Below are 24,761 nucleotides of genomic sequence, written 5' to 3'. Positions count from 1 at the left end.
TTCATTTGGCTTACCTGTGACACAGCACATGCTTCGTCTGGGTTCTCCAGCCTCAGCAGGGAGAATTCTATCAGTACTTTGCATGCTGCAGCTACTGACAGCAACTGATTCCTGGGAACTAAAATAAGCAGAATATCAAGTACACAGAATAGATAGATTGGCCTAATTTAGTCAATTTGGCATAATTTAGTTAATTTGTTTGTTTAAAGGAACAACAAAAATGTATAGGCCATTATGTATTCTGGGGGGATCTAACTTATTCATGAATCACTCACAACTTGCACAAATCGTTAATGTTCTGTTTTACAAATGTGTATTTATGTGAGCACAAATTAATACTTCTTGCATACAAATGGTAAAATTTGTATTCATCTTTTCCCCATTTTTCTCCCAATTTAGACACGATAGATACCAATCCCAAATCGCACCATGTAGTACCTGTCACTGCTAACCCCTACTGTTTGGTCTTGGGGAGGGTGCAGATAACCACGTCTCCCCCAGTACACGTGACACTTCTGCCATCCGCTTCTTTTCACCAGACAGTGACAATTTCACTGTGAGTGCATAACGCATCCCAGTTCCATTCCATGCTGAAAAAGCACCCCGACCAACCTGGAGTAGCTAATGCAACGACAGATTGCCCTCCCCAGCCCACCTGGGTTCCCACCCATGAACACACTACAGCCACTTCTGTTTGTTGGGAGGATCCTGTGAAGGCCCCCTCACGTTTTAAAATTAAAAGTGAGAAAACAGAATGGCAATGAGGAAATGAAAGATACTTACTTTGTCCACATACTGTGGTGATGTAATGTGCAGAGAGTGCCACGAACGATGAGTAGAAAGGCTCATATTGTTTGTCATGGTGAAGAATCTCAGATTCGCTGCAAATGACAATTAGAACACATTTTGTTTGTACTGACAAATGTCCTTAAGGATATATAATAATTACCATATACTGTAGGTTTTGGTAGTTTGTGGGTATTATCAAACTTTTATGGCATTTCTGTTCTCCACATTGGAAAGTGATGAGAAAGCCTGTGACAGAACAATTTAAAAAGGAGAAGGCTGAGGGCTGGGGAGAGTTCTAGTGACCAAATATATATTCAGAAAGTTAAAAAGGCTCATAACGTGTCCATCTACTCCACTGCAGAGTAGATGGCTACTGGAACAGTGTGAGATTCCATTGGCATTGCTGCCACTGACTTCAAATATAGTTAAGATCTTGGCTTTGAGCATCTGGTTCTATCCCATTTCAACTGTGTCACTCACAGACCTGCTTCTTAACAAAAACTTCTCCACAACAAACTTCCTCACGAGAAGTCCCCGGCCCCCCAATTTGTGTTTTGATAACAGGCAGATGGAGGACATGTGGAGCTGCTTAGCGGCTACCTGTCTGACCTTCTCAACTGTTAAACTGCCTATGTTTATGGAAAGCGCTACTATGGTGGAATCTCATGACCAACAGTTATCCTTTTTGGGAGACCACACTGTTCAGTAGATTAAAGGTAGGGTAAGTGATATTTTTTGGTTAAAACAAAAAGTATTTTGTTAAAAGGTTAAAGCACTATATTCTGATAGTAATCATTGCTATAGAGTGTTTGTTCAGTAACAGGAGTCTCCCCGTCTCTCCAGCTCTTTAATAAACAGAAAATAAATTTTCCGGTAGGTGTCAAAATCTCAGCCAATCAGGAGAAAGTACCCATTTTTAAGCTTCATTTTTATAGTGTTCCAGTTCCAATTTTGTCTGCTCATTTCTTAGTGTCATCACTTCCAATTTCACTTGTTTAATCTATATCCTGATTGGATAAAATTGGAAATGAAACTGAAACGAAAATGCATTTTCTGTTTTATAAAGAGCTGGAGAGACAAGTAGACTTCTTTTACTGAACAAACACTCTATAGCAATGAGTACTATCAGAATATAGAGCTATTTAACACTTATTTTAACCAAAGAAAATCACTTACCCTACCTTTAAAGCTACACTACACTAGGATATTTTCATTGAAAATAGTTTTAAGATTAAATAACTATCTCCATCTACATGTTAGTTTTAACACCATGTCAGGAGTAATCTCGGTCCATACTCCAAGCCTGAAAACGTATATCAGATCAAATGTGACAGCCATTTGACAATCATGCCATGATGAAACACAGTCACACAGCACTTGCACATTCAAAGAATGTTTCCCTTTTTTTTGTCTGTGCTTGTGTGCCTGGCACATGAAGGGTAACATACTTATGCTACTGATTTCAGGTCTAGTAATAAACAGGAATTTATATTTATTTGCTTTCTCATGTGTGTAGAGGAGCTTTCAGGCCTGCAATGTCCAAACATCCAACCTACATGGAGCGTTATATGGTTATAAATAACTAATGACAAATAACACTAATTTTTAAAACGTTTTAGTCTATTCCTCCAACTCTAGTTTCACTTGAAAAGGTTACAATTCAGGAACTAAATTATTCCTCACAATCTATAATGCATTGCAACCAGGCTACAGGTATAGAGTTGCACATTTTCTTTGCAGTTTGTCTGTTGTATCAAAACAGAACAAGCAATAGCATCATAGCACCTAGGCCAATTGAACCCCCTCAGTGCACCCAGTTCATGATTAACTATCTGAGTCGGGGTGTCAAATGACAACCCCCACCACACAGTACCGTACCTAAGTGACCTGTCTTATTGACTTGAAACACAGTGCATGCGTTTGCTAAGCAGACAGCACTACAGCTTACAGTACATACTATTCTTGTATAATGAGTTCTCAGACAAAATTCAGGGCTAGATCACTGAACCTAATCCCTGCTGGTGACAATGACAACTGGCCATGACAATCAACCATGTTCTCACGAGTTTGACACTCGTGCTGCACCAACCCTTTTCCCAGTAAGCAGTATATCAGCATGCATGACTTGCAAACATCCACTCAAAATATGAATCATAATGATCCAATCTCTTAACAACACCAATGTTAAGTTTATCATTTTTAAACAATCACCTCTGACTCAGCAGCATCGTCTTATTACAATCCGAGGAGAACCCTGGTCTACGCCTACATTTTCCGTCCAACCACCCACATACCTATATGACCGTTCAACTGACTGGCGAACACCCTTATGATTGAATTGGCAATGCTAATATAACAAAATTAAGCGTCAACAACAATCCATGTGGCTGTCTCAATATGCTAACCGGGTTAAATACGCTAAGTGACGTTGCTAATGTACTGTTCCTGGGCCTTGGGAACTTACCTAGCGTTGGGCAGCTGGGTCCAAGGCCCATAAGCTAGCTGCTTGTTTGTGTTAGCTTGCTAATGATAAAGCAATTTTTCGTTTGTTACAACGTAGGGTAACATTTGCATGCCACGGCATTCAAATGCAACTACAATCTCGGCCAAATGTAGACCGTGTCTTGTTCGCAATGGCTTGCGAGTTACCAGAGAGTATAAGGCTTAATAGCCTTATAAGTTAGTTAGCTAGCACGTTAGCTAACGTCAGTGGGAGCCAATACCAGTCAAACAGCAGCTAGCTAAGTTGACTTAAGCTAGCAAGGTAGATAGCCAGCTGCTGCAGGTGGGTACAGCTGATATCCAAGTAAACAGCGGGCCGTAATTCACTGACATGTAATACATTACCTGTTTATTATAGATCCAATAAGCTGAGGTAGCTCTTTCGTTTCAAAAGCCGTGTACGAAGCAGATAGAAGCGGTCGGACAGCCGCTGTCCATTCGTGTTCTCCGTCTCCTCCGCTCGACGCCATCTTGAAACTCTGTAGGAAAAAAAAAACACAAAAAAACCTAGAGCTACAGGAAGAAAAAACACTGCAACCGAAAGTGAACCATAGGGGGCGCTCACAGGCCAAAAGCTTGTTATGTATCCTTTGGGTACATAACAAGACCTCAGTAGCCCCTCAGGGCTTTTTGTGTTATAACTTTTGACTTAACTGTACTACGTGTACTGTTAACAAACGATATTAAATCAATCAACATTGCACAAATCTATTTATTTTAAAAAAATACACAGAGTTGTTGACTATTTTCTGTAGGTGGATATAATCCAAACAGAAGAGAACTGTATATTCCCATTGCAATATCTAACGGTATACCTGATTTGTGGCAGCATCACCTTTGTGGTTGGCATGGAAATATGCCATGCCCCCTTGATCAGCTGGCGTTTGTATCCACATTATTATTACAGTCTATGGCACTGTTTTCCAAACAGTGGGTCGGGACCCATGTTTGGGTCGTGGACCAATTTTTATGGGTTGCGAGTAAATATCCCCTTTTTTTGTTTCCTACATTGATATATTTAATATATATATATATATATATATATATATATATATATATTTCAAAAGATTTGAACAAGTATTTTAAAATTTCCATAAACAAATAAAGATAATAAAAAACAGCAGATCTTCAAGCTCACGGCACGAAGCGACCTGTTGTGAGCTTGTAGATCTGCTATTTTCACTAGTTTGGGTAAAATTTGGGGTCTTGAGCTAAGAAGTTTGGGAATCACTGGTCTATGGTGTTGACCCTACAGATATTTGCATTATAATAACTAATTTACCCTAGTACATTTTAGTTTACTCAAGACATAACAAAATAAAGAAACTTGACCTTGAATAAGAAGACATCGGAACGTGTGACTCGTTTTTGAGGTTTATTGGAGAAGATGCTTAAAAACAATAACACATTGGTTAAATGGTCTGATTTTCAGGATATGGTGGTCCATGTACGGTATTATTTTCATGGTTGAACTGCTGCTTCACTTGCTTGGCCTGTGCACACGACATCCTGGCCTGTGGGTGGCAGCACCAGTGGAAAGAAAGGAAATGAACCACACCACTTCCAGCGTTGCCATGTCCGCTTCTTATAAGCGACTTTGGGCTTGTTTTTCCGCAAAGTTTCTTGTAAACAAATATTGGTAGTTGTTGTGGGTTGCTGTTTTTTGGGCTCGTTTCTAAAGAGTAGTTGGGCTTGCTTCCTAAATGTTGTTTAAACCACTGTTTCACGAACATTTCCAAGTCAAGGACCCCCAAATTAATATGTATTTGTCTGCGGACCCCCATCTGAAAATATTTTATGCCAGGGAGTCAGGGACGCGTTGTGAGCAAATAGCTAATGTATATGTTTAATAGACCTGGTTGCTTATTTCTCTCACAAAACCTGGCAACACTGACCACTTCCCCCCGTTTCCCCTTCCGCCGGAGCTCAGCACCCAGATAGCGGCTTCTAGAATGGCCAATAAGCTAATAATATGTTTAACTTTCCTTTTATTGTGCAGCTACGTCGCAGCTGTCTTTGAAGATCAGGTTGGGAAATTTGACTGGTAAGATAAACCTTTCGAATTTTCAAAAATGCCACGTTCTTTTAGCTGCGTTTTTTTTTATTTTGAGATGCTAACGCTAATGCCTTGTCCACTATAGTGCAGGGCTTCCTCATCTACACACTATTTTTGGTACATCTATCCACGGCTTTGGAGTGAAATCTCTGCAGTTTTGTTGTGAAATGCTGAATGAAAACCTCCCATGGACCCCAACCTTCCCGAGGGTCTTTGGTTAAGCCTTACTTAATAATGACCAGTAGTTTCACACTATTTCAATTCAAATCTGTGACCTCCCCCATCAAGATACAGCGATGGGGGAGGTCACAGATGGGGGCCATCCTATTCAAGGCGTTCTCAATTCTTACGTCTTGTGTAGGTACATAAGAGTAATATTTATTTTTGATATAAACAAGGGGGGATTATATAATTAAGCAAGAGAACAGTTTGACCATTGTCTTGGGGCTTGAAGGTGTTGTGCGCAAGGTTCTTAATCATAGGTTATAAACATCTATTACAAACATCTGTATCTTGTTCTTTGCAGGAGGCAACAATATGTAGGCAAGGTTCGCTTTGCCCATTTTGATATGCACATGCAAGCATCCAAAAAGGTGCTTCTGGCCACAGAGAACAATGTCTTTGCCTCAATTAATACCAGGACTGGAGAACTCAGTGAGTATATTGTCAAGTTACCAGGGATGGTATTCCTACAGGACCAGTTGTATAAAGATTGGGGGGGGGGGGCAGAATTGTACTTCTCCTTGCCCACATTCCATTCCTGGCCTATTGTATTGACAATGTATACTGACTGTGTTTGTTACAGACTGGAGACATGTGGACATGGTAGGGCCAGAGGGAAACATTGACTCTCTTCTGCTGCATGGACAAGGTGTGTTTTGAAGTGACAGTAACATTCATGGAAGGTTAGGTTTGTTAATTAATAGGAGATAACCTAATGACCTCATTTTGTCCTTTAGATGCTGTACTTGTTGCGGGTGATGGCCGTCTGCTTCGTTCCTGGGATGTAAATATTGGTGGTTTGAACTGGGAGATTGTTCTCGACTCTGGCAGGTGATTAGTGCACTGACTGGTCTACACAAGAATGGACTAAATGTGTCCTAACATAATAACCTCATTAATTTCTGTTGTACTCCTCAGTTTCCAGTCGGCTTGTTTTGTCGGACAGCACGACACTGTGAAATATGTTGCTGTTCTAAAGACAGCAGCCATTTCTGTGCATTACCTTTCCAATGGTCACCAGAAATGGATGGAGAATCTTCCAGAAAGGTAAGTGGCCAGTTGTTTTATTGACTAGGCAATCATTGTAAATAATTTGTTTATAATTTACATTCCTGGTTAAATAAATTAATCTAGATTGTGAAGAAAACATTAGTAATGTGTATGAAATGCAATCTTTAAAATAGTTTGTTAAATGTTGTAGATTATCACCCTGGCATTTGTCATAGCCAGAGATTATCGATTCAGTGTGTGCAGTAACATTTCATCTTATGCTGACTGGTCAGCTAGTGCCGTATTAGCCCTAGAGCTGGAAGACAAAGTACAGCAGCTTGCAATGGGCCTGGTTTTTGACTTAAAAATACTCTGAGGATCAGTGTCCATGTTCCTGTCAAACTACATCTCTAGAGTGAGAGACCCATGGGCACAACACTAGAGGGAGCTCCTCTGACCTAGTTCCCCCTAGATTCGGCTCAAGCATGCGGAAAATGCATTCTACCACATTTAAAAGGGTTAGGGTTAAAAAATGTCTGTCCTCAAATTATAATTGGATTTTGATAATCTTATCAGACAACGCACTCCCTCAGCGAGCTCCATAGGAGTGTCATCTTCTCTCCCCCCTCCCCCTTTCTGTAAATACTGTATATCTAGTATTGCTTTTAGTGTTGTTGCTGATATGTATTGTATGTATTATATTTCTTGATGAATTGAGTACCAAGGACCACAATGGAAACAAGCCCACCAGGGCTTTTTGTGTTATCCTTTTAGCATAGCTTTTGTAACTCTACTGCTGTGCTGTTTCCAAAACGTGCTAATAAAGTATTCAATCAACCAATCAAGCTGATAGCAGCAGTTATCAGCCCTGGTGCTGATAACAATTATCACCCTCTCTGTGTTTTACCACTCTCTTCCACTTTGTCTTTTTGCCTACAGTGATACAGTGCAGTACCAGTCTGTGTACTCGGGTGGAGATGGGGAAGTGTATGCTCTGGGAGTGGTTCCCCATTCCCACCTTGCTATCGTGGCTTATAGTGTGGACGATGGGGAGATTACAAAGCAGGTAACAAACATTAGAGTGACGAAATGGGTTATTTTAGCAATTCTTTCAGCACATCAGTTTCTGCAGCTGTTCTCGCCAGTTAAATTAAAATATACCCAATATTGCTTACTTAAACCCCCTAAAAAGGATATATTTTCTAGACAAATCAAGTGATATGATTATGTGACTGACAACTGTCTGATGAAGAAAATACAAATGTTTTGTGTTGGCTATTAAACAATGAGATATACAAGCTCACAGCGTGTCACTTCATGCCGCGCTGCGAGCTTGTACATCTGCTATTTTTTTATATTTTTGAAAAATCTTGACAGTGTGAGAACTACTGGTTTAGAAGGCATTTGCAGAATCTGCCTCAGGTCTTAATGGGTTAAAAAGAAGATGGTCATTCAAACTACCACATCTTAAAAAGATGATGATCATTCAAACTACCACATCTGACATCACTTGTGTTTCTGTTCTCCTCAGGTGTCCGTTGAAGCTCCATGGCTGTCCAACATACAAGCCAGTTGTGCAATGGTTGATCAGGGAGTGCTGATGTGTGTAGATACTACAACTTCATCCTTGTACATGCTTGATGTGAGAACACAGTCACAGATGACCCAGACCCCTTTACAGGTACCCATCAACACCAAACACTTTGCAACAATTCAACAATTACTGTACTTGAAGGCTTGCATTTATTTCTTTGGGGTTATTTGTTGGTAACACTTTACTTCTGTATGACCTTATTTTCCCAATGCAGTGTAATGAAAATGTCCTTAATAGATAATACACTTGCATAATGCACTCACAAGGGTGATATTATAAGACAATGTTAATACAATTGCAGTGGTGGTCCGCCATAGTCTAATTTGTCCCGCCATAGTCTCATAATGAATCGATAAAAATGTTCATTTTTCATTTCGTAGTCTTTGGTATAACTCTGCCGGGGATTAAATCCCGACCTCCCAATCTCAGGGCGGACACTCTTACCACAAGGATACTGATATGAGCTGGTAGCATAAATAGTTAGCATGAAATATGAACATTTCAAGATGTTAAATGATGTCCTGAGATCAGCCATCAAGTTATACATAGGTCTATCTTAGTCATTTTGCTCTCAAAGTGCACCAGAGTGATGCATTTAACTTACAAAGTAGTCTCTTTATCTCTTTTGCTAGTCACTTGGGCTTGACATTGCCCCAGGCTTCCAGCCAGTGCTGGTGTCAACTCAGCCCAACCCAGCACAACCCCCCCTTTCCGAGTTCTTCCTCCAACTCGGGCCAGACCATCATCTGCTGCTGAAGCTTAACTACGGTCAAATAGTTACACTGAGGGATTTCAAGCCTGTAAGTAACTCATTTTTCTTCGCCACAACAATTAATTCTTGAGGCAAACATACTGTACAGATTGAAGCACTGTAGATGTAAATTGAAACGTTTCATGATGATTCTCAGAGAAATTAACTTGGGGTGTTCAACTGGAAATCAAACTAGACTCTAGAGTGTGTTATGGTGTGTAGTTAATACTAACTGAGAATAATTTCTGTAATTGAATTTATTACTCTGACTTATTCCGGGGTAAATGTTAATAGGTCATACTATCTTTCAGACAGATGTTTATGGAGCAATTATTATTGATAATCATTAAAAGGTTATTTCAATTCATAGGCTTTGCTGGTTTCATTTGCGGCCGCTGGAGAGAAGACCGTTGCTGCTGTCATGACACCCAAGAATCAAACTGTGAGTTACTTCAAATTCATACACTCAGATTTGTTTGGTCGTCCAATGCTAAATTGTTTATTCATGGATTTTTACGAAGTCCTTTCAATGGTACATGAATTATTTCTGTTTTATTAATTTGTTCAATTGTTTTGTTTCCCTAGGCTTGTAGTCTGAACCTCTTTAGTTCAGACTCTGGTCGCAGACTGCTTGACACAACACTCATCTTTAACATGGACCCCAATGGTGGCAAACCAGAGAAGGTGAGGATAAATGTTTTTCTCAAATAGGATGATGCATATTTGACAATTAATGATCCAATCTTGATGTTGTTGTACATGTACAAAATTGAAAAGATACAGCGCATTTCAATGCTTTTGCTCTCCGTCTTTCAGCTGTACGTACAGGCGTTTCTGAAGAAAGATGACTCTGTCGGCTACAGGGTTATGGTGCAGACTGAGGACCACACACTTACTTTCATACAACAGCCAGGTATGGTTACAGTTTCATGCCACAATGAAGATGGGTTAAAAACTGAAGAAAAGCCTATATAAAAGTATTACAATATTAAAGCGGCACTATGTTACTTTTTAATTTAATTTAATCCAATCTGTATGGTAGGGTATGTTAATACAATATAACTTATACAATCGGGGTGGTTGTATTTGGTCTCCCTGCTCTTCTATTAAGACGTTTAGATCGTGTTAAAGATCATGTCTCACTTAGACACAGGACCTGACATGAATTTTGACCTGATGTTCAAGATTCAATGTATCCCCTAAGCAAGCAGGCAGGCTCTATTAGCTCAATGGTAAAAATGTCAGGACTTGCACAGGGTTCAAATCCGGGCTAGAAGAGGAAAGTTACATAGTGCAGCTTTAATGAGTGTTGTTTTTTCCTAGGTCGTGTAATGTGGACAAGAGAAGAGGCCCTATCAGATGTGGTAACAATGGAAATGGTGGATCTGCCTCTCACAGGGGCCCAGGCAGAGCTAGAGGGAGAGTTTGGCAAAAAAGCTGGTAAAACTACTATTGTTTGATAATTATTTATTTTATATATTGCATGAATACTCTTGCTTTTAAAATACACACAAGCCTGGAAGTACAGCTGCAAAAATCTTTATTGCTCCGATCAGTATTTGAACATTTTATAAAAATGTGGTAAATTGTGGGTCTTTGCAAGCTTAATTATAGGGAATTTAATCTTCTCTCCAATTCCAAATCTTAATCATAGCTTTTACTGTTATTTTCACATAGCAGTACAATGCACTTTATTGACTCAAATTATTTTAAAGCATTTTTATTGGTAAATTCCAAAAGGTCAGCTGGCAAAGTGTGCCTCGGCAATGTTAATTTGGTTCATGAATTGTTCATATAATGCTAGCTTCACTTTCCTCTTCTTTTTTTTTATTTAACTGCTGCTCTCGGATTCAGCTATTCAAGGTAACAAGCTTTTCTGCTCTTCATGTTGGCATGCGTCTGATATTATAGATCTTCAAAGTCCCACTGATTCACTCTCTCCATATTCTCTCTGTTCATTAATACCTCTGCTGTGCTCCCTGATCGCTGTCGTACAAGGGTACAAAAAACCACACCTCCCTACCAGCAGGCCATGCTTCAGCCTCTTGCTGAAACACTCCACTGTTGCTCATTTCATAAAATCAGACCACAATGAACTGATCTATTCATAACATTTCATCCAATCACTATCATAGTTTCTGTCAATCGCAGCTTCTCTGTCTTGATTTAGCTTTTCAGATCATTTTAAAACTCTATCTTTATTCTCTTCTGTATTCTTAGTTCTGTTTAGTTGATTCTGGCACTGCTCTATCAATTTTATCAGTGATAAACTGGCCAATTTGCAAGCTTTTATCATCTTTTATTCTCACCGTTTACACCAATAGCACGATTGGCATCCTTGTTAAATGTTGACCCATGGATAAAGAAGCTCAGTAGACTTTGTTGTTTTGGTAGGTTGTGAGTATGGATCATTTTATCTGCACTGAGGACTGGAATTCCAGTATTTCCAGAGTGCACTGTAAATGTTACATTACTGTGAGAATTGTCAACTGTGCAAAATTCTAAAATAGGAATGAAAATCCTGTGATGTATTGTAATTGTTGCTGGTTAAGTGCATAAAAGACATCCAGCTTCAGTCTCTCACACACACCCTAAGCTGACATAGGATTGAAACCCACATGTGCCTCCTCTCCACTGTCTATCCTTCCTCGTTTTCATTCTGTGTCTGCCTTTTATAAAAGAAAAAAGGAGAATAGACTGCCATCTCTCCTTCTTTTAAATGAAAGATATCCACTGATGTTCACATCAAATATTACCCCCTTTCTTTAATTATGTATAATAGATGGTTTGATGTCCATGGTGCTGAAGAGGCTTTCCTCGCAGCTCATTCTGCTCCAGTCATGGATCGGCCAGCTATGGAAACTGTTCTATGATGCACGGAAACCCCGCAGCCAGGTCAAAAATGAAGTGTCCATCGAGACCCTTTCCAGAGATGAGTTCAACTTGCAGAAGATGATGGTTATGGTTACCGCTTCTGGCAAGGTATGATGCAAACAAACACCTGACCCTAAAGATGTTTCAGTCATCTGAAAGCCGTGTAGGGGTTTTCTAATTGTACTTGGTACAGCTACTAATTAATAGTATTAGTACCAAAGTGCAGTACTATTCATATTACCATAAGCAGGCTAAAGAAAGTACTAGTATGTTGCACTGGTGCTCCTAACCTTTTCATAGAGGTGCACCAGCATATTATTTAGGTGCACCCCATACATAGACACACTTGGCCTACAAATTTTAAAGTGCACTGGTGCACAGGGAAGTACAGTCCAATACAAGGTCAGTTAAGAGGATTTTAAACCCAAGAAAGCACTATGGCTTGTTTCCATTGGGGTCCTTTATACTCAATTCATCGAAAATGCACTCGGTGCACTCTGGATGCCTGGGAGGATAAGTGGTTTCCAATAGACTTCATTAAAGCTATGTCTCTGTTAAAATATAATATACATTTTTCCAAGTCTGTTCCATAATATTAATTATTTAGAATTTTGTGTGTTAAGCTCTTTGGGATTGACAGCAAGACCGGCACGATTGTATGGAAGCACTATCTAGAAAGCATCCCGTCGAATGCAGCCTTCAAGCTGATGGTGCAGCGAACGACAGCCCACTTCCCTCATCCACCTCAGTGTACACTGCTCATCAAAGACAAGGTGAGACATTAAAGTAGGGATGTGTGTCTTATTACTTTTTTTTTTATATCAACGGAACACTTGCTCTCTTTTCAGTTAACAGCAGTTGAGAGAGAATGCATTGGCATAGCACAAGTACCCTTACCCATTGTAACTTTGTTAAGATAAGTGCTACTTTGTGGACACAGTGTACCACTTATGGCCTAGGAAGTGGAGTTAATTGCATTCCTGACATCCTATATAATTATTCTGACATGTTACTCATTACTTTTGCCCTTGTCTTGGTGCAGGACACAGGCCTAGCTACCCTGCATGTGTTTAATCCCATCTTTGGAAAGAAGAGTCACATCACCCCACCCACTCTGGCTCAACCTATTCTTCAGTCACTCCTGCTGCCGCTCATTGATCAGGACTATGCTAAAGTGTTGCTTCTGGTTGATGACCAGTACAAGGTTAGTTGCAAACTACCAACAGTCATATTTCGTGTTAATCAAGGTTCATGTCTATCAGAGGTCCACAAATGACAGATGCCAGCAGGTCAGAAACCACACAGTAGCAGCTAGGGATGTCAATGGTTATTCTGTTAGCCATGCTTATTAGTTAATTTGCATTATACTATGCATTTGCGCCACCGGGAGGTTCTTAGTTCAGAGAGAGATCAGGAGCTAGAGTGAAAATGAAATGCACAATATGTACTGTAGCTCCGGTAGGGACCATTTCACAAAGAAAGACGATGACAAAGTTGCATGTAAACTTTGCGAAATGGTTCTCAAATACAACCGCAGCACAAGCAGCATGCTCATCACTTAAAGCACCCGTGTGTCCAAGCGATCCATTACACATGGATGGGGACACGATGAAGAACGTGATGCTACTACTCCTCAGACATAAAGTTACTCTGAGGAAACGGCGCAAGTAAACAAAGTGGAGAACTACTTCAGAGATGTTTCCCCACCCCTGGAAATTAATTAATTAATGGAATGTTTACAGCTTCTGTGATTTAATTGTCCATTTCCCCAGACTGGCTACCTTTAGCCTTATGTTATCTAGGAGTACCGGGGATGTCCGTGGCGTGCCATCGGAGCGGGTGTTCTTGGCAATGAAGATTGATACCAAAAATCTTCCTTTAAAATATGTAGACTAACCTACAGCAGGTAGCCTGGGTTGTGTCAAGCTATGTAGGTTGCCTACCTCATTCGATCAGTGTGGATTACGACACAATTATTATTAAGGAGCCTAAATGAATGACTATGAATGAATGACTATTCTGATAAAAGTTAATTCTGAGTACACACATTTTTTCATTTTGTGTTGGGTATGTGGGTTATCAAAACTGTATTAGCGTTGGTCTACGCGTTAATAAAAAAATATATATACCTATGTACAGTATATATATAATTTTATTATTAATTAGAAGTAAAGGTAAAAAATAAGAGATTAGGTAGGGAATGCAAGTCTGAAAAGGTGGGTTTTGGGTGTGGTTTTAAACGTGGCGAGGGTGGGGGCATCTTTGATGTTAGCTGGGACTGAGTTCCAGAGGGAGGGGGCGGCCACCGAGGGAGAACCTTTGTGGGTTGGGTTAGCCTGCTCAGCAGTTCAGATACTGTATATAGTGTCTGAACTGTAGGACAATGCATGACAGTGCATTTCTGCACATACAGCTGTGTTATAATAAAGTATTGCTCCTATCTTAGTTACAAGAGAGATTTCTTTTGTACCCCATAAAGTGTACTATACCTTCTTCTGTCTTCAGTTGACCACCCAGGGATATGCTTTCACTGGTTGTCTTCTGAGAAGTACATATTTCATTATTAATATTTTTCCTCTCTCTTGCCCTAGGTGTCTGCTTTTCCCTCTACGAAGAATGTACTACAACAGCTCCAAGAAATGTCCACCTCCATATTCTTTTACCTTGTTGACGATAGTCAGGGAAGGCTTTCAGGCTACAGGCTACGCACGGCAAGTACAATTTTATTGTTCCGTTTTGTTTCAAGGTTGATATGACTAACTCACTGTCTGCCAAATGCTCATATGCAGAGTATGTAACAAAATTGTGGATTGTTTCTGTTCATTGATTGCTTTGAATACTTTATTTGATAGAATATGGAATTACTGGCTTAAAAAAACAAACGCCCTAAAAAAAATGCTTACAGTATTTGATCTTAAGAGGAAGTCAATAACGCATCATTTCATTCTAGTGGGGGAAATGCAGAGGTCCCCTGTTGTCATCGACCACATTACCACAATGTCCTGCGTTTGATTCTCATATTCCTGCCACTCTTACCTGTCCTATCCCAATAAATAAGAAATTCCTTACACATCTTAATAAAAAGCAGATGCCCATCCACAATGACCCCTAGAATCTGCAGAGAATCATATTTTTGTTTTTGTATGAGGTGTGCTTTCTTTCCCCTAGAATAGTACCTGTTTGTTGACAACATATAATGTTGATTAACCAATCCCACAAATCCGGGAACTTGTATATAGCTTGTATATCTGCTATTTTTGAATAGCCAAAAGTATGAAATAATGGTTACAGCTAAAATCTAACATGACACAGATGCGTTCCCGGATTGAATTGATTAACTAACTGTTTGTTAACAACTGTGTCTTCAGGACCTGTCTACTGAGCTCATCTGGGAGGTGTTCATCCCAATTGAGGTGCAGAAGATCGTTACTGTCAAGGGGAAGAGACCCAATGAGCATGTGCATTCTCAGGGCAGAGTGATGGGAGACCGCAGTGTCCTCTATAAGGTATTTCTACTAATATAATATAGTTTAAATAATAATAACATGCTAGATACATTTCTTTATGACATAACTTTTTTGAGGTATTTATTTGAACCCAGAGGGAAATCAACCCAGCCAAACTGTGTGAGAATAAGCAACAAAATATATGCTGCTTGATTGTATGATTTTATGATTGGATTTGTACTGAACAGAACTTCCTTTAAGAAATAATGCTGATGATGGAACTTATAACCGTTATGTAACTTTGCATTCTCGTAGTACTTGAACCCCAACCTACTGGCTGTGGTGACGGAAAGCACAGACATGCACCCGGAGCGTAGTTTTGTGGGAATCCTCCTGATTGATGGTGTGACTGGACGGATTATCCATGAGGCTGTTCAGAGAAAGACCAAAGGACCGGTGCATTTGGTGCACTCTGAAAACTGGGTGGTGGTGAGTAGTATTCACAACGTCTCCCTGTACCGTGAGGTGGGGTTACGGTATGGATTAGGGCTCATAAAACTCATAAAAAATCTCTGAGAAAGAGATTTGGATTATTTTTATTTCTGGATTTTGGATACTGGTAGCTTATGATGGATGGATGGATAGAATTATTCATTATTAATTATAGTGTCCTGCACCACAAGATGCCCAGCCCGCACGGGTTTACAAGACACTCACAAAATTAACATTTTATAATCTCGTCAGGGAAATTCAGCTTCACACAATTGATGGCTACTCAGATGGTAATGATGAGCGCGAGGGGGAGTTAAGTGTCTTGCTCAGGGACACTTCGACACATAGACCGGGACAGGGAGGTGAACTGGTGACTGTCTAATTACCAGACACCCGTTCTGCCCGATAAAAACTACAGCCGCCCTAGATTAAGGACAATAATCCAAAATTCCAACTGCTTGACGAGAGAAAAAATGACAGATACCAGAAATAAATATGTCATCACATCATGTATGGGGTCATAGGGGTGAGGCTGAAACGCTAACTGTTGCTGGCTGAATGAAGGAAGAAGGTTGTATGTGTTTGCCTGAACAAGTTAACAATCACTGGAAGATGTTAAAAATAGCTGCTGTTGCTGTGGAGTGGGCGTCTTCAGTTGTTCCGGCTATGTTCTGTAGCAAGTGAATGGGAATATGAATCGAATTGTATTAAGCAACCAATAAGCAGTTTTATCAAAAAATATTAATGTCTCATTTAAAATAAGATTATTAAATTATTAAATTATTGCAAACATGACAAAAATAACTTGTGTGTGAAAATCACCCATAACTGGGCATTTAACATGTCAGCTATTAACAAGTCTGCCAGTAAATGAGAATAGAATAGACTAACTTCGGAAAGGGACAAAGTCATTGCCCGTAATATCGTGTGTTCCGGGCAATACCCATATTTCTCGGATTACCTTTTAGATGATGAGTTAAAAAGTAATTTTGCACATCCTGGTAATGTGCAGCAATAAATGCAAAAACAAAATATAATATCCCCATAACTAATGTATTTGTGGCTCCCAACCATTTTTTCTCTGTTTGATGTGACAGTATGAATACTGGAGCACCAAGTCACGGAGGAACGAGTTCTCTGTAATCGAACTCTACGAAGGAATGGAGCTCTACAACAGCACTGTGTTCAGCTCGCTCGACCGACCCCACCTCCCTCAGGTTCTCCAGCAGTCTTACATCTTCCCGTCCTCTATTTCTACTTTGGAGGCCACCCTCACTGAGAAAGGCATTACCAGTCGCCACTTGCTCAGTAAGTATCAGGTCGATCAAACCTCAAGCCTGAGTTATGCTTAGTTGCACGCAGGTGTCATGCCACGAAGATAGACGATCTATGAACTCGCACGACGTTGCAGCACTTGTAGATCTGCTATTCTCATTGAGTGACACCGGCATGTAATCAAGTATAAATCGGGTGTTTTACTCTATGACTAGATGCAGTACGTGACCCATACTGTCTTGGATATTGCCTTTTTGTTGTTTTTTCATTTTTTCTCTTGTAGATTAAATGCATGAAATGCGTGTGAGAACAGCAGTCTGCCCTGTTTCATAAACCATAAATGTATTTTCGGCAATCCTCACAACTTTGTTTCTCTCATAGTTGGCCTACCTTCAGGGGCAATTTTGTCCTTACCCAAGATGTTCCTTGACCCACGGAGGCCAGAGATCATCTCTGAGCAAAGCCGGTTAGTATTTCAGTTAACTTCAATGTAAACCATTCATTTCACATTTTTTTTCCCCACTCTTAACTCTTTGACTGCCAGAGTATTTTCATAAAGTACTCCCCCAGTGCCAGCAATTTTCGTGTTTTTTTATTTTTATATTTTGAATTTTTCTCATGAAAATAATTTAAGGACACATAATGTAAAGACCCAGCACAAATCCGCCACTAGAGCGCAGCACATGACAGCTTTGATCATGTCGTTGGGTCTCTCTCACCCTTCTTCATAGATTAGACAAGGAAAAACATGAAAACGGATGTGACGTCCCCCCCATTGTTTTGATCGGCGAAAATTACGTTGTGATATACGACGGCGATGACTGATCGTCACCCAGACCATAGATTATAGAAGAGAAACTGTCCGTTTGTCCGTCATACCGTGTGAAAGACCGTTTATTTACCTATTTTGGACGAAAATGACTGGGGAAAAGAATCAAAAACCGGAAACGGAATCCAGGTCATGAAACCGGATGCAGATGTCCGTGAAGTAAGTGGAACTCGAGAATAACATTGAATATTAAGCAGCATAGCGCAATCAGAGATTAAACAATGAACGCGCGTCCAGCGCGTCGAGCGCGTCGACGGCCAACTGGACAAAGTAGCACTTGACGCGTTATCGCGTCGTCCGCAGTCAAAGAGTTAATTTGTCTAATATCCAACATACCCATTTGTTCAATCTGCAGGGAAGAGAATCTGATACCATATGCTCCAGAGATGCCAATCCGCACCGAGTGGTTTATAAATTACAATCAGACTGTGTCAAGAATAAGTGGAATTTACACTGCCCCCTCTGGCCTGGAGTCCACTTGTCTGGTGAGATATGCTGGCTGTTCAACAAGTTCCTTATTTCTTAGTTTTGTCAACCAAAGTGGTTGGAAGGCCCAGCTGTGATGTCCTCTTTTTCTTTTGACTCATGTACAGAGTGAAGGCCTAAATTATGTATTTATAACGGAGTCCCACACAAACCATGTATTTATTTATTCATCTAGTCTACACAATGACTTTTTACCCTGTAAATTCCATTTACTAGTATCGTACTTCTCTTGATCAAAGCTAAAATCCAACTCTTGCCCCATCCCCCCCTCCAGGTTGTGGCGTATGGTCTGGACATCTATCAAACCCGCGTCTACCCGTCCAAACAGTTTGACGTGCTGAAGGACGACTATGACTACATGCTGATCAGCAGCGTCCTCTTTGCCCTTTTCTTTGCCACCATGATCAGCAAACGCCTAGCGGAAGTTAAACTGCTCAACCGGGCCTGGCGGTAAAATAGAGTAAAGTACAGTAGCTGGAGAAATCCCAACATCTTGATGATTCTGCTAATGTGAACGCATGAATGGCCTCACTCTGTGAAGATGAAGCAAACAAGAGGCTGAACTCATCATTGTTGCTGTAGACCAGTGGTTCCCAACCCCCACCCCATGTACAGTTGCTTAATTTCTATCCTACCAGGACATTCATTTTATTCACCCCGGTGTTCTTGTAATAATAGCTTTCTAAAGCCTGAGTTATATTTACACCTGCGTGCAACTAAGTATTAACCACTTAAACCCTATGTACTTTGTTGACCGGGGTACCCCAGGGTTATACATTTGGTCCCCTTTTCCCTTTACACCAAATCTCTTTGCCAAACAATCTACTTTACAAGCTCACAACCCGTTGCGATGCGTTGCAATGCGTTGTGAGCTTGTAGATGGACTATTTTCTCTTAATGTTTGCCTATAATGACATGTCCTGAATAGGGACCCCTTCGCTTGTGTAGAATGGAAGTTAAAGGGACTCACAAGTGTGACCGTACCCTATTCAAGTACTAGTTAGACCTGGTAGGATGGAAAAGCAGCAGTACCTGGGGGCCTAAAGAATGGAGTTGAGGATCACTGCTGTAGAACAAATCTTAAGTACGATGAGAACTTTTTGGAACCTTCGGGGGTGGGAGGGTTGTTTTTTTTGTATGTGTATTTGTTTATAACTTATTTTTCAAGGACAAGTTATAGTTAGAATAATATTTTTGGGGTGTGACATTTTGTGTTTTAATTCATAGATTTTTGTACATAGTAAAATTAGATAATTTAATTAAATTACAAGACACCCTGATGCAATTACACTGAGATATAGAGAATTTCTGATTTATTAAACGGTAACACTGGAGTTTGACAGGAAACAAGGAGGGGAAGAGAACGGAGGTGGCATGCAACTAAGGTTGTAAGCTGCATTTAAACTTATAATGTTGGATGGTGTGCACCTTAACCTATTGAGCCTCTAGGAAGCCACAATGCCACTAGGTTTGATGATTAAGAAACGCATATAAGCTTTTTTATTGTCCGAATATTTGATAAATGAGCATAGCTGACGACTGTCCCACCAAAGTTTCAGGCATGCTGTTATTAATGACATTAGCTGTTGACCATGGAAAAAGACCATGGAAAAAAACCTGTGATGTGTGTATGTGAAGAATTGCATTCTAAAATGTAATGACCCATTTGAAGAAAGGTAAACATCAGAGCAACATTTGTCAATCATAGTCTGTCTGTAATTGAAGTATATTATCCATACAATCAGTTCACAGTAAAATCCTCAGTGTTAAGTTTATCCATTTGTAACGGAGTGTACAAAAACCTGTGGGTCCATTTGAGAGTTAAATTTCAGGGTTAAATTAAAAACTGATGATTTTACTGTGTAGTCATATGAAGCTATGGTTTTGAAATTACGCCAAGTTACCTTTACATTTTAGGCAGCTAGCATCTTTCTAAAACAGATGATTTTGGAATTAAACCCTCGTGGGAAAAAAAACGCTCTAGTTTTTAAGTCATTTGTGTCTGCTGCTCTGGTACCCCCATTAAAATCTGTGGCTTCAGAACTCCAGCTTTTGTATTTTTCTATCCTTTTAACTCTTCCAGTGCCATGCTTATTTATGGAATTTTGGCTCTGAGTGCCACAACCAAAATTAATTGTAAAAAAAAAAGTGCTTAGGAGCCGAGATACAGCCTTTTTCAGTAAGAAGTTAAACAAAGAGTGAATGGAGCAGCAAATCTTCAAATCATCGTATCTTGGGTTCTGAACATGTTTTTTTTAATTTTTTATGACGTCTTTTCATGACGTCTTGGCGCTCAGGGCGTCAGGCCTCGTGACGTCTTAGACGTCATGTGGCACTGAATGAGTTAAGAGACACTTTTTATAGCATTAATCTTTTTTTAGAGGGGTAGGTTGTAGGTCGTAATGCAGGCAGTTGTATAGAAAGATAAATTAAAGACAGTAAACTGTTTTTGAAAACATGAATAAGTTATTTATTTCTATAAATAGATTAAAAATACACAATTTCACAAGCCTTTCTGACACAATGAACACTTGACATTATGAATTATAGTTCGTTTTTACCAAGTCAATAATCCTTCAAGAGAATGAAAACCCGTCAATGTAACGAACTTTGTAAACTCGGGTCTGCACATCAGTATAAATGTAATGCGGCCTTTACATGAACTTAAATACTTTTATATACATGAGTCGATTCTTCATCACAGATAGTAAATAACCCATATGTTTGGATACTTAAAATATATTATGGCACGTACTTCTCAATACTTGATTCTTAATTTTCCTTTCGTGGAAATGTTTTTCAACACACTCAAACATGGAACCACCAAAAAGGCTTGTTCAGAGAAAGATAAGAAAATACAAAGTGAGATTAATCAAATGAAATCATGTCAGTCATTAAGTCCCACAATATTCACAAGCCAAATTGAGTGACTAATCAAACTATTAGAACTGTTTCAGTCTATGTAAATGAAAAGGTATGTCTACTGGGTATCGCAATACATAAGAAGTGTGTGTTTATATATATATATATATATAAACCAGATTCTTAATAGTTAAAAAATACAGATTTCTTTCAAATCAATTGAAGTGACATATATTTTTAAGATCATTATTCCTAATTCAATAAGGTAAAAAAAAGTCAGTCAGGCATATGTTCAACAGAAAAATATATGTGAGAAGATTAGTTGTGTACAAGCCCAGCTTGTACCTACAGCCAACTATTTGTCATGTTTGTAAAACTAATACCATAAAAATACTATTCTGTTAAACAACTCATCAGTCATATAACAATTGTGATCACTTTAACTTTTTTCTTTCGTTTTAGTGAAACAGACTTAACCATTCATAAAAGGTGTGTGTTGAGACAGAGCTGCATGGACGGCAATGGTCACTGTTTCAAAACTGATCGGCCAAGCTGTTGATCAGTAGGTTTCAGTGTACAAGAAGGAACATGCCAACACCAGTGTACTGTATCAACGAGGATGTTAGCCTGTTACTCAGGTTGCGACAGTTGACATCGCTAAAATACTAATACTCACAGGAGTAAAAAAACAAAACAAAAAAACTAACCACAATGCCGTTTGACAAATGTCAAAAAATATTGTCAATATTTATAGTTTTTAATGTAGTACATTGTAATTATCAGGTAGCATGTTGGATTTGTTTTCACAGTGTAGGCTCCACTGCACAGCATTGTTAGAAGGGATATTATTTACGTTTAGGATTATATAGATGCTTAAAGATATATGTTTCAACAACAAAGTGCTGTGTCATATGTTGCTCTGCAAAACACTATCGCTGAAGCATATAAAGTATCAGGCTTTATAGTTTTCAGACACAGTGAGGAGGACACGAGAGGCTTCTATCTGTTCTGGGAACTCCACTCTGTGCTGCACATACCGGTGTTGTCCTTCCTGTCTGGTTCACTGAGGAGCCTTTCTAATCTGCCCATGTAGGCTGGTCGGCCTGGGAGGAGGAAATAGTGTGTGGTGCTGGCTTGCCTACCATCCTTCATGATGGGAATGATGCAGGGAGAGCACTGGTCTGCAGGGGGCGCCCTTTCACTTTGCTGTCTCTGCTGGGCTTTGCTAACGTATTTTGGGTTAGGGGCAAAACTTTGTGTAGCAGGCATCACACCATTCACATAAAGGGGAAGACTCTTGGGACTTGGGGAGCGTGGAGGGCAGACTGGAACCAATGGAACCCTTGGAGGAATTTTTGGAGGCTTGTCTTCCTCGTTGCTAAGAGACCATTCATCCGCGATAGTCTTTGATAAAGTGGAAGGCTTTGGGCGAATGGGGATACGAGGGGGGACTTCAGGCTTATCAGTGGCACAAGGTGTGGAGAGGCTCTGAGGGTGATGGTGGGGTGTAGGGCCTGAATAGGAGAAACGTCGTCTGGAAGGCTGCAGACAGTCAGGCAGTTTGCCGCAGGTGATTTCTCTGACTGCTGTCATCATTTCCTCATTGTCATGTTCTTTCTGGCATTGCTGCCCTTGGCTTCTGTAATTAACCCCACCTATTGTCCAGCTATTAACTCCTACACTTGTCCCGGAGTCAGCCACACTGCCCCTGGCTGCTGACGAATCATCTGTGCTAGCCCAGAAATGAGCTTTACAGTCAGCCCCACTACTCGCTGAGGAGCTTTCCTGGTAGGCATAGTTAATCTGACCATAGTTAACCTGGCCGAAATCCCTAAAGCTGCTCCGAGTGGGGGCTCCATAGCAAGGGGCCTTGGAGTAGCCTTTAGGCAGAAGGCGGCGGCGGTCACTGGTGAAAAACTCCACCTCGCTATCAGCTGCCTCGTCTGACATTAGCTCCTCAGGGTCAGGAAGAGGCGGAAGGGGCTTGGGATCTCGGTGTTGGCCCTCGAGCACCGTCAGTCTCTGGAATGAAGGAACTACTTGGTCTTCCTCGTGGGGCCGTGGCACGTTATGATGTGGCGTTGAATGTTCCACGTAGATTGAAGACTCTGTGAAGGGGAACTTGACTGGAGAAGGGAATAACTAATATTATTATGCATCAAAGACACAAATCCTGAATTGCAGCTTTACTTGTAAAGCTTAAAGTGTTTTGTATTGGAAAGCTCTGCTATCACAAAGAGTTAACTGGGATTTTTTGTTTAGTTTAGTTTTTTTCTTCAGTAGAAGCAACACTCAGAAACAAACTTGAAGTAAGAAGAAACCCCTTCTGTTTTACTCAACATGCAGGAAATGAGGGCATATAGCCACTTACAGTTAAAACAGCCGCTTAACCTATCACCCCCTTTGTCAAACATCAGTCACAACACTCTGATTGCAGTGAGAATAATCATTTTTTTATCAGAAAGACAAACGCCAATCTCAATAAAAGCTTCCTGTAACCTTCTGCTTAGGTTCCGGAAAAACATCCAACCTCAAGAACAGCTGGTGACCAGACAGTGATAGTCTCTCTTCCTGCCTTCCTTCCTGTGCTTCTGAGTTGTCTTTTACCAACCTCCGCTATAGGGCAAACTTACTACACTTGCATAAAGACACATTTTCCATTGACGGAAAAACTTTTTTTCTTTTGTTCATCTGGTTTTTCATTATTTAATTCATATGTTACTTGCGTTTTTAAATTATCACACTGTTGTTGCAAACACTACTTTTTATTTCTTTGACAACACTGTACTGTACTTTGTTTTAATCACCTGGTATACTGTATTTAAAGTTATCAAAACTCTGATGTCAACAATTATCAGTAACAGGTTGTTGAAGCCATCCATTACATTTGGTCACTACCGTCTTCAAATTACATCTATCTACAAGCAAGGTCTATTATAAGAGTAAGAAGTTTTCAAATTTCAATTCTACATCTAATGGCCTTAAAAGACAAGTATGTTTAGTTTACTCACTTTCAAATTCCTTGGACACTTGCTGTTGCTGAAACCTTGTCCGATTGTGTTCCATATCATTACCCAGGCCAAAGCACAAGCTGAAAAACAACAAGAAAGATTGAGAAATCCATACAGGGCTGTATGTAAATGATTCCTATACATAATCTGTCACAAGTAAGTTATAAGTGAAATAACAAGCATGACATAATGCATTAAATGGCCATGGTGCTTTGGGCTACTGAGAATTAATATTTAGTTTATTCTTCCCTTGGGCACCTTTGTTATCAGAAATGCTAAAAACTCCAAACCATGTAACAAGATGACAATTCAGCTACATAAGCAAAAAAAAAAACATTGATCATCCAAGCTCTCAGCAGCTTTGGACCCTTTGATTCGTCACAACTCCCACTCACTCACTTTTTGTGCCTATGCATATGAAACTCAGAGAAGTATAGGTATCCTGGTCCCAAAACCAGAAAAGTACAATAATTACATGTTTCTTATCATGAAACTTTTGCTGTTGTTGCTAGAGTCACAGCTGTACTATCATGTCTGCTAAAGTGATGTACATTTCTTGTACATTTTTATTTTAGTATGGCG

At 39.9% G+C, this 24,761-nt stretch overlaps 3 protein-coding genes across 12 annotated transcripts in view; 1 reads left to right on the top strand and 2 right to left on the bottom strand.

Moving 5' to 3' along the window:
* The window catches only part of ubr4 (ubiquitin protein ligase E3 component n-recognin 4), a 62,948-nt gene extending 59,181 nt beyond the window's left edge, over positions 1 to 3,767 (bottom strand). For all 10 annotated transcript variants that reach the window (XM_080443472.1, XM_080443477.1, XM_080443479.1 and 7 more), the window contains exons 1-3: positions 3,637 to 3,767; positions 784 to 881; positions 15 to 118 (exon numbers count right to left, since the gene is read on the bottom strand). In XM_080443472.1, coding sequence (XP_080299598.1) covers positions 15 to 118; positions 784 to 881; positions 3,637 to 3,761 — 327 coding nt within the window. In that variant the 5' untranslated portion in view covers positions 3,762 to 3,767. The remainder of the gene's footprint in view (positions 1 to 14; positions 119 to 783; positions 882 to 3,636) is intronic.
* A 1,442-nt stretch (positions 3,768 to 5,209) lies between these two features.
* On the top strand, positions 5,210 to 20,354 carry emc1 (ER membrane protein complex subunit 1). The gene is made up of 22 exons (XM_080443494.1): positions 5,210 to 5,335; positions 5,874 to 6,001; positions 6,153 to 6,218; positions 6,307 to 6,400; positions 6,488 to 6,616; positions 7,499 to 7,625; positions 8,091 to 8,240; positions 8,786 to 8,953; positions 9,275 to 9,346; positions 9,490 to 9,588; positions 9,721 to 9,817; positions 10,228 to 10,344; positions 11,687 to 11,886; positions 12,402 to 12,551; positions 12,821 to 12,982; positions 14,370 to 14,489; positions 15,147 to 15,284; positions 15,540 to 15,713; positions 16,814 to 17,024; positions 17,373 to 17,457; positions 18,176 to 18,305; positions 18,581 to 20,354. Exons 1-22 carry the CDS (start codon positions 5,244 to 5,246, stop codon positions 18,758 to 18,760), a joined length of 2,889 nt encoding a protein of 962 aa, XP_080299620.1. The 5' UTR covers positions 5,210 to 5,243; the 3' UTR covers positions 18,761 to 20,354.
* Positions 20,355 to 20,683: 329 nt separating this feature from the next.
* Positions 20,684 to 24,256, bottom strand: errfi1b (ERBB receptor feedback inhibitor 1b). The gene is made up of 2 exons (XM_080443510.1): positions 24,180 to 24,256; positions 20,684 to 23,294 (listed from the first exon to the last, which is right to left on the bottom strand). Exons 1-2 carry the CDS (start codon positions 24,232 to 24,234, stop codon positions 22,168 to 22,170), a joined length of 1,182 nt encoding a protein of 393 aa, XP_080299636.1. The 5' UTR covers positions 24,235 to 24,256; the 3' UTR covers positions 20,684 to 22,167.
* Between the last annotated feature and the right edge of the window lie 505 nt (positions 24,257 to 24,761).

The sequence above is a fragment of the Gymnoscopelus braueri genome, assembly GCF_963280865.1.
Source record: "Gymnoscopelus braueri genome assembly, chromosome: 12".
NCBI lineage: Eukaryota > Metazoa > Chordata > Actinopteri > Myctophiformes > Myctophidae > Gymnoscopelus > Gymnoscopelus braueri.
The sequence above is the reverse complement of the archived record's forward strand: the minus strand, read 5'-3'. Positions and strand labels throughout refer to the sequence as shown.

Bases quoted from the DNA above. Each gene is read 5' to 3' on its own strand.
- emc1 (XM_080443494.1), top strand. From the start codon at position 5,244: ATGGCCAATAAGCTAATAATATGTTTAACTTTCCTTTTATTGTGCAGC. The intron at 10,345-11,686 runs GTAAAACTACTA...TATGTATAATAG, and splicing joins AGAGTTTGGCAAAAAAGCTG to ATGGTTTGATGTCCATGGTG. The intron at 12,983-14,369 runs GTTAGTTGCAAA...CTCTTGCCCTAG, and splicing joins TGGTTGATGACCAGTACAAG to GTGTCTGCTTTTCCCTCTAC.
- errfi1b (XM_080443510.1), bottom strand. From the start codon at position 24,234: ATGGAACACAATCGGACAAGGTTTCAGCAACAGCAAGTGTCCAAGGAA. The intron at 23,295-24,179 runs GTGAGTAAACTA...TCCCTTCTCCAG, and splicing joins AGTGTCCAAGGAATTTGAAA to TCAAGTTCCCCTTCACAGAG.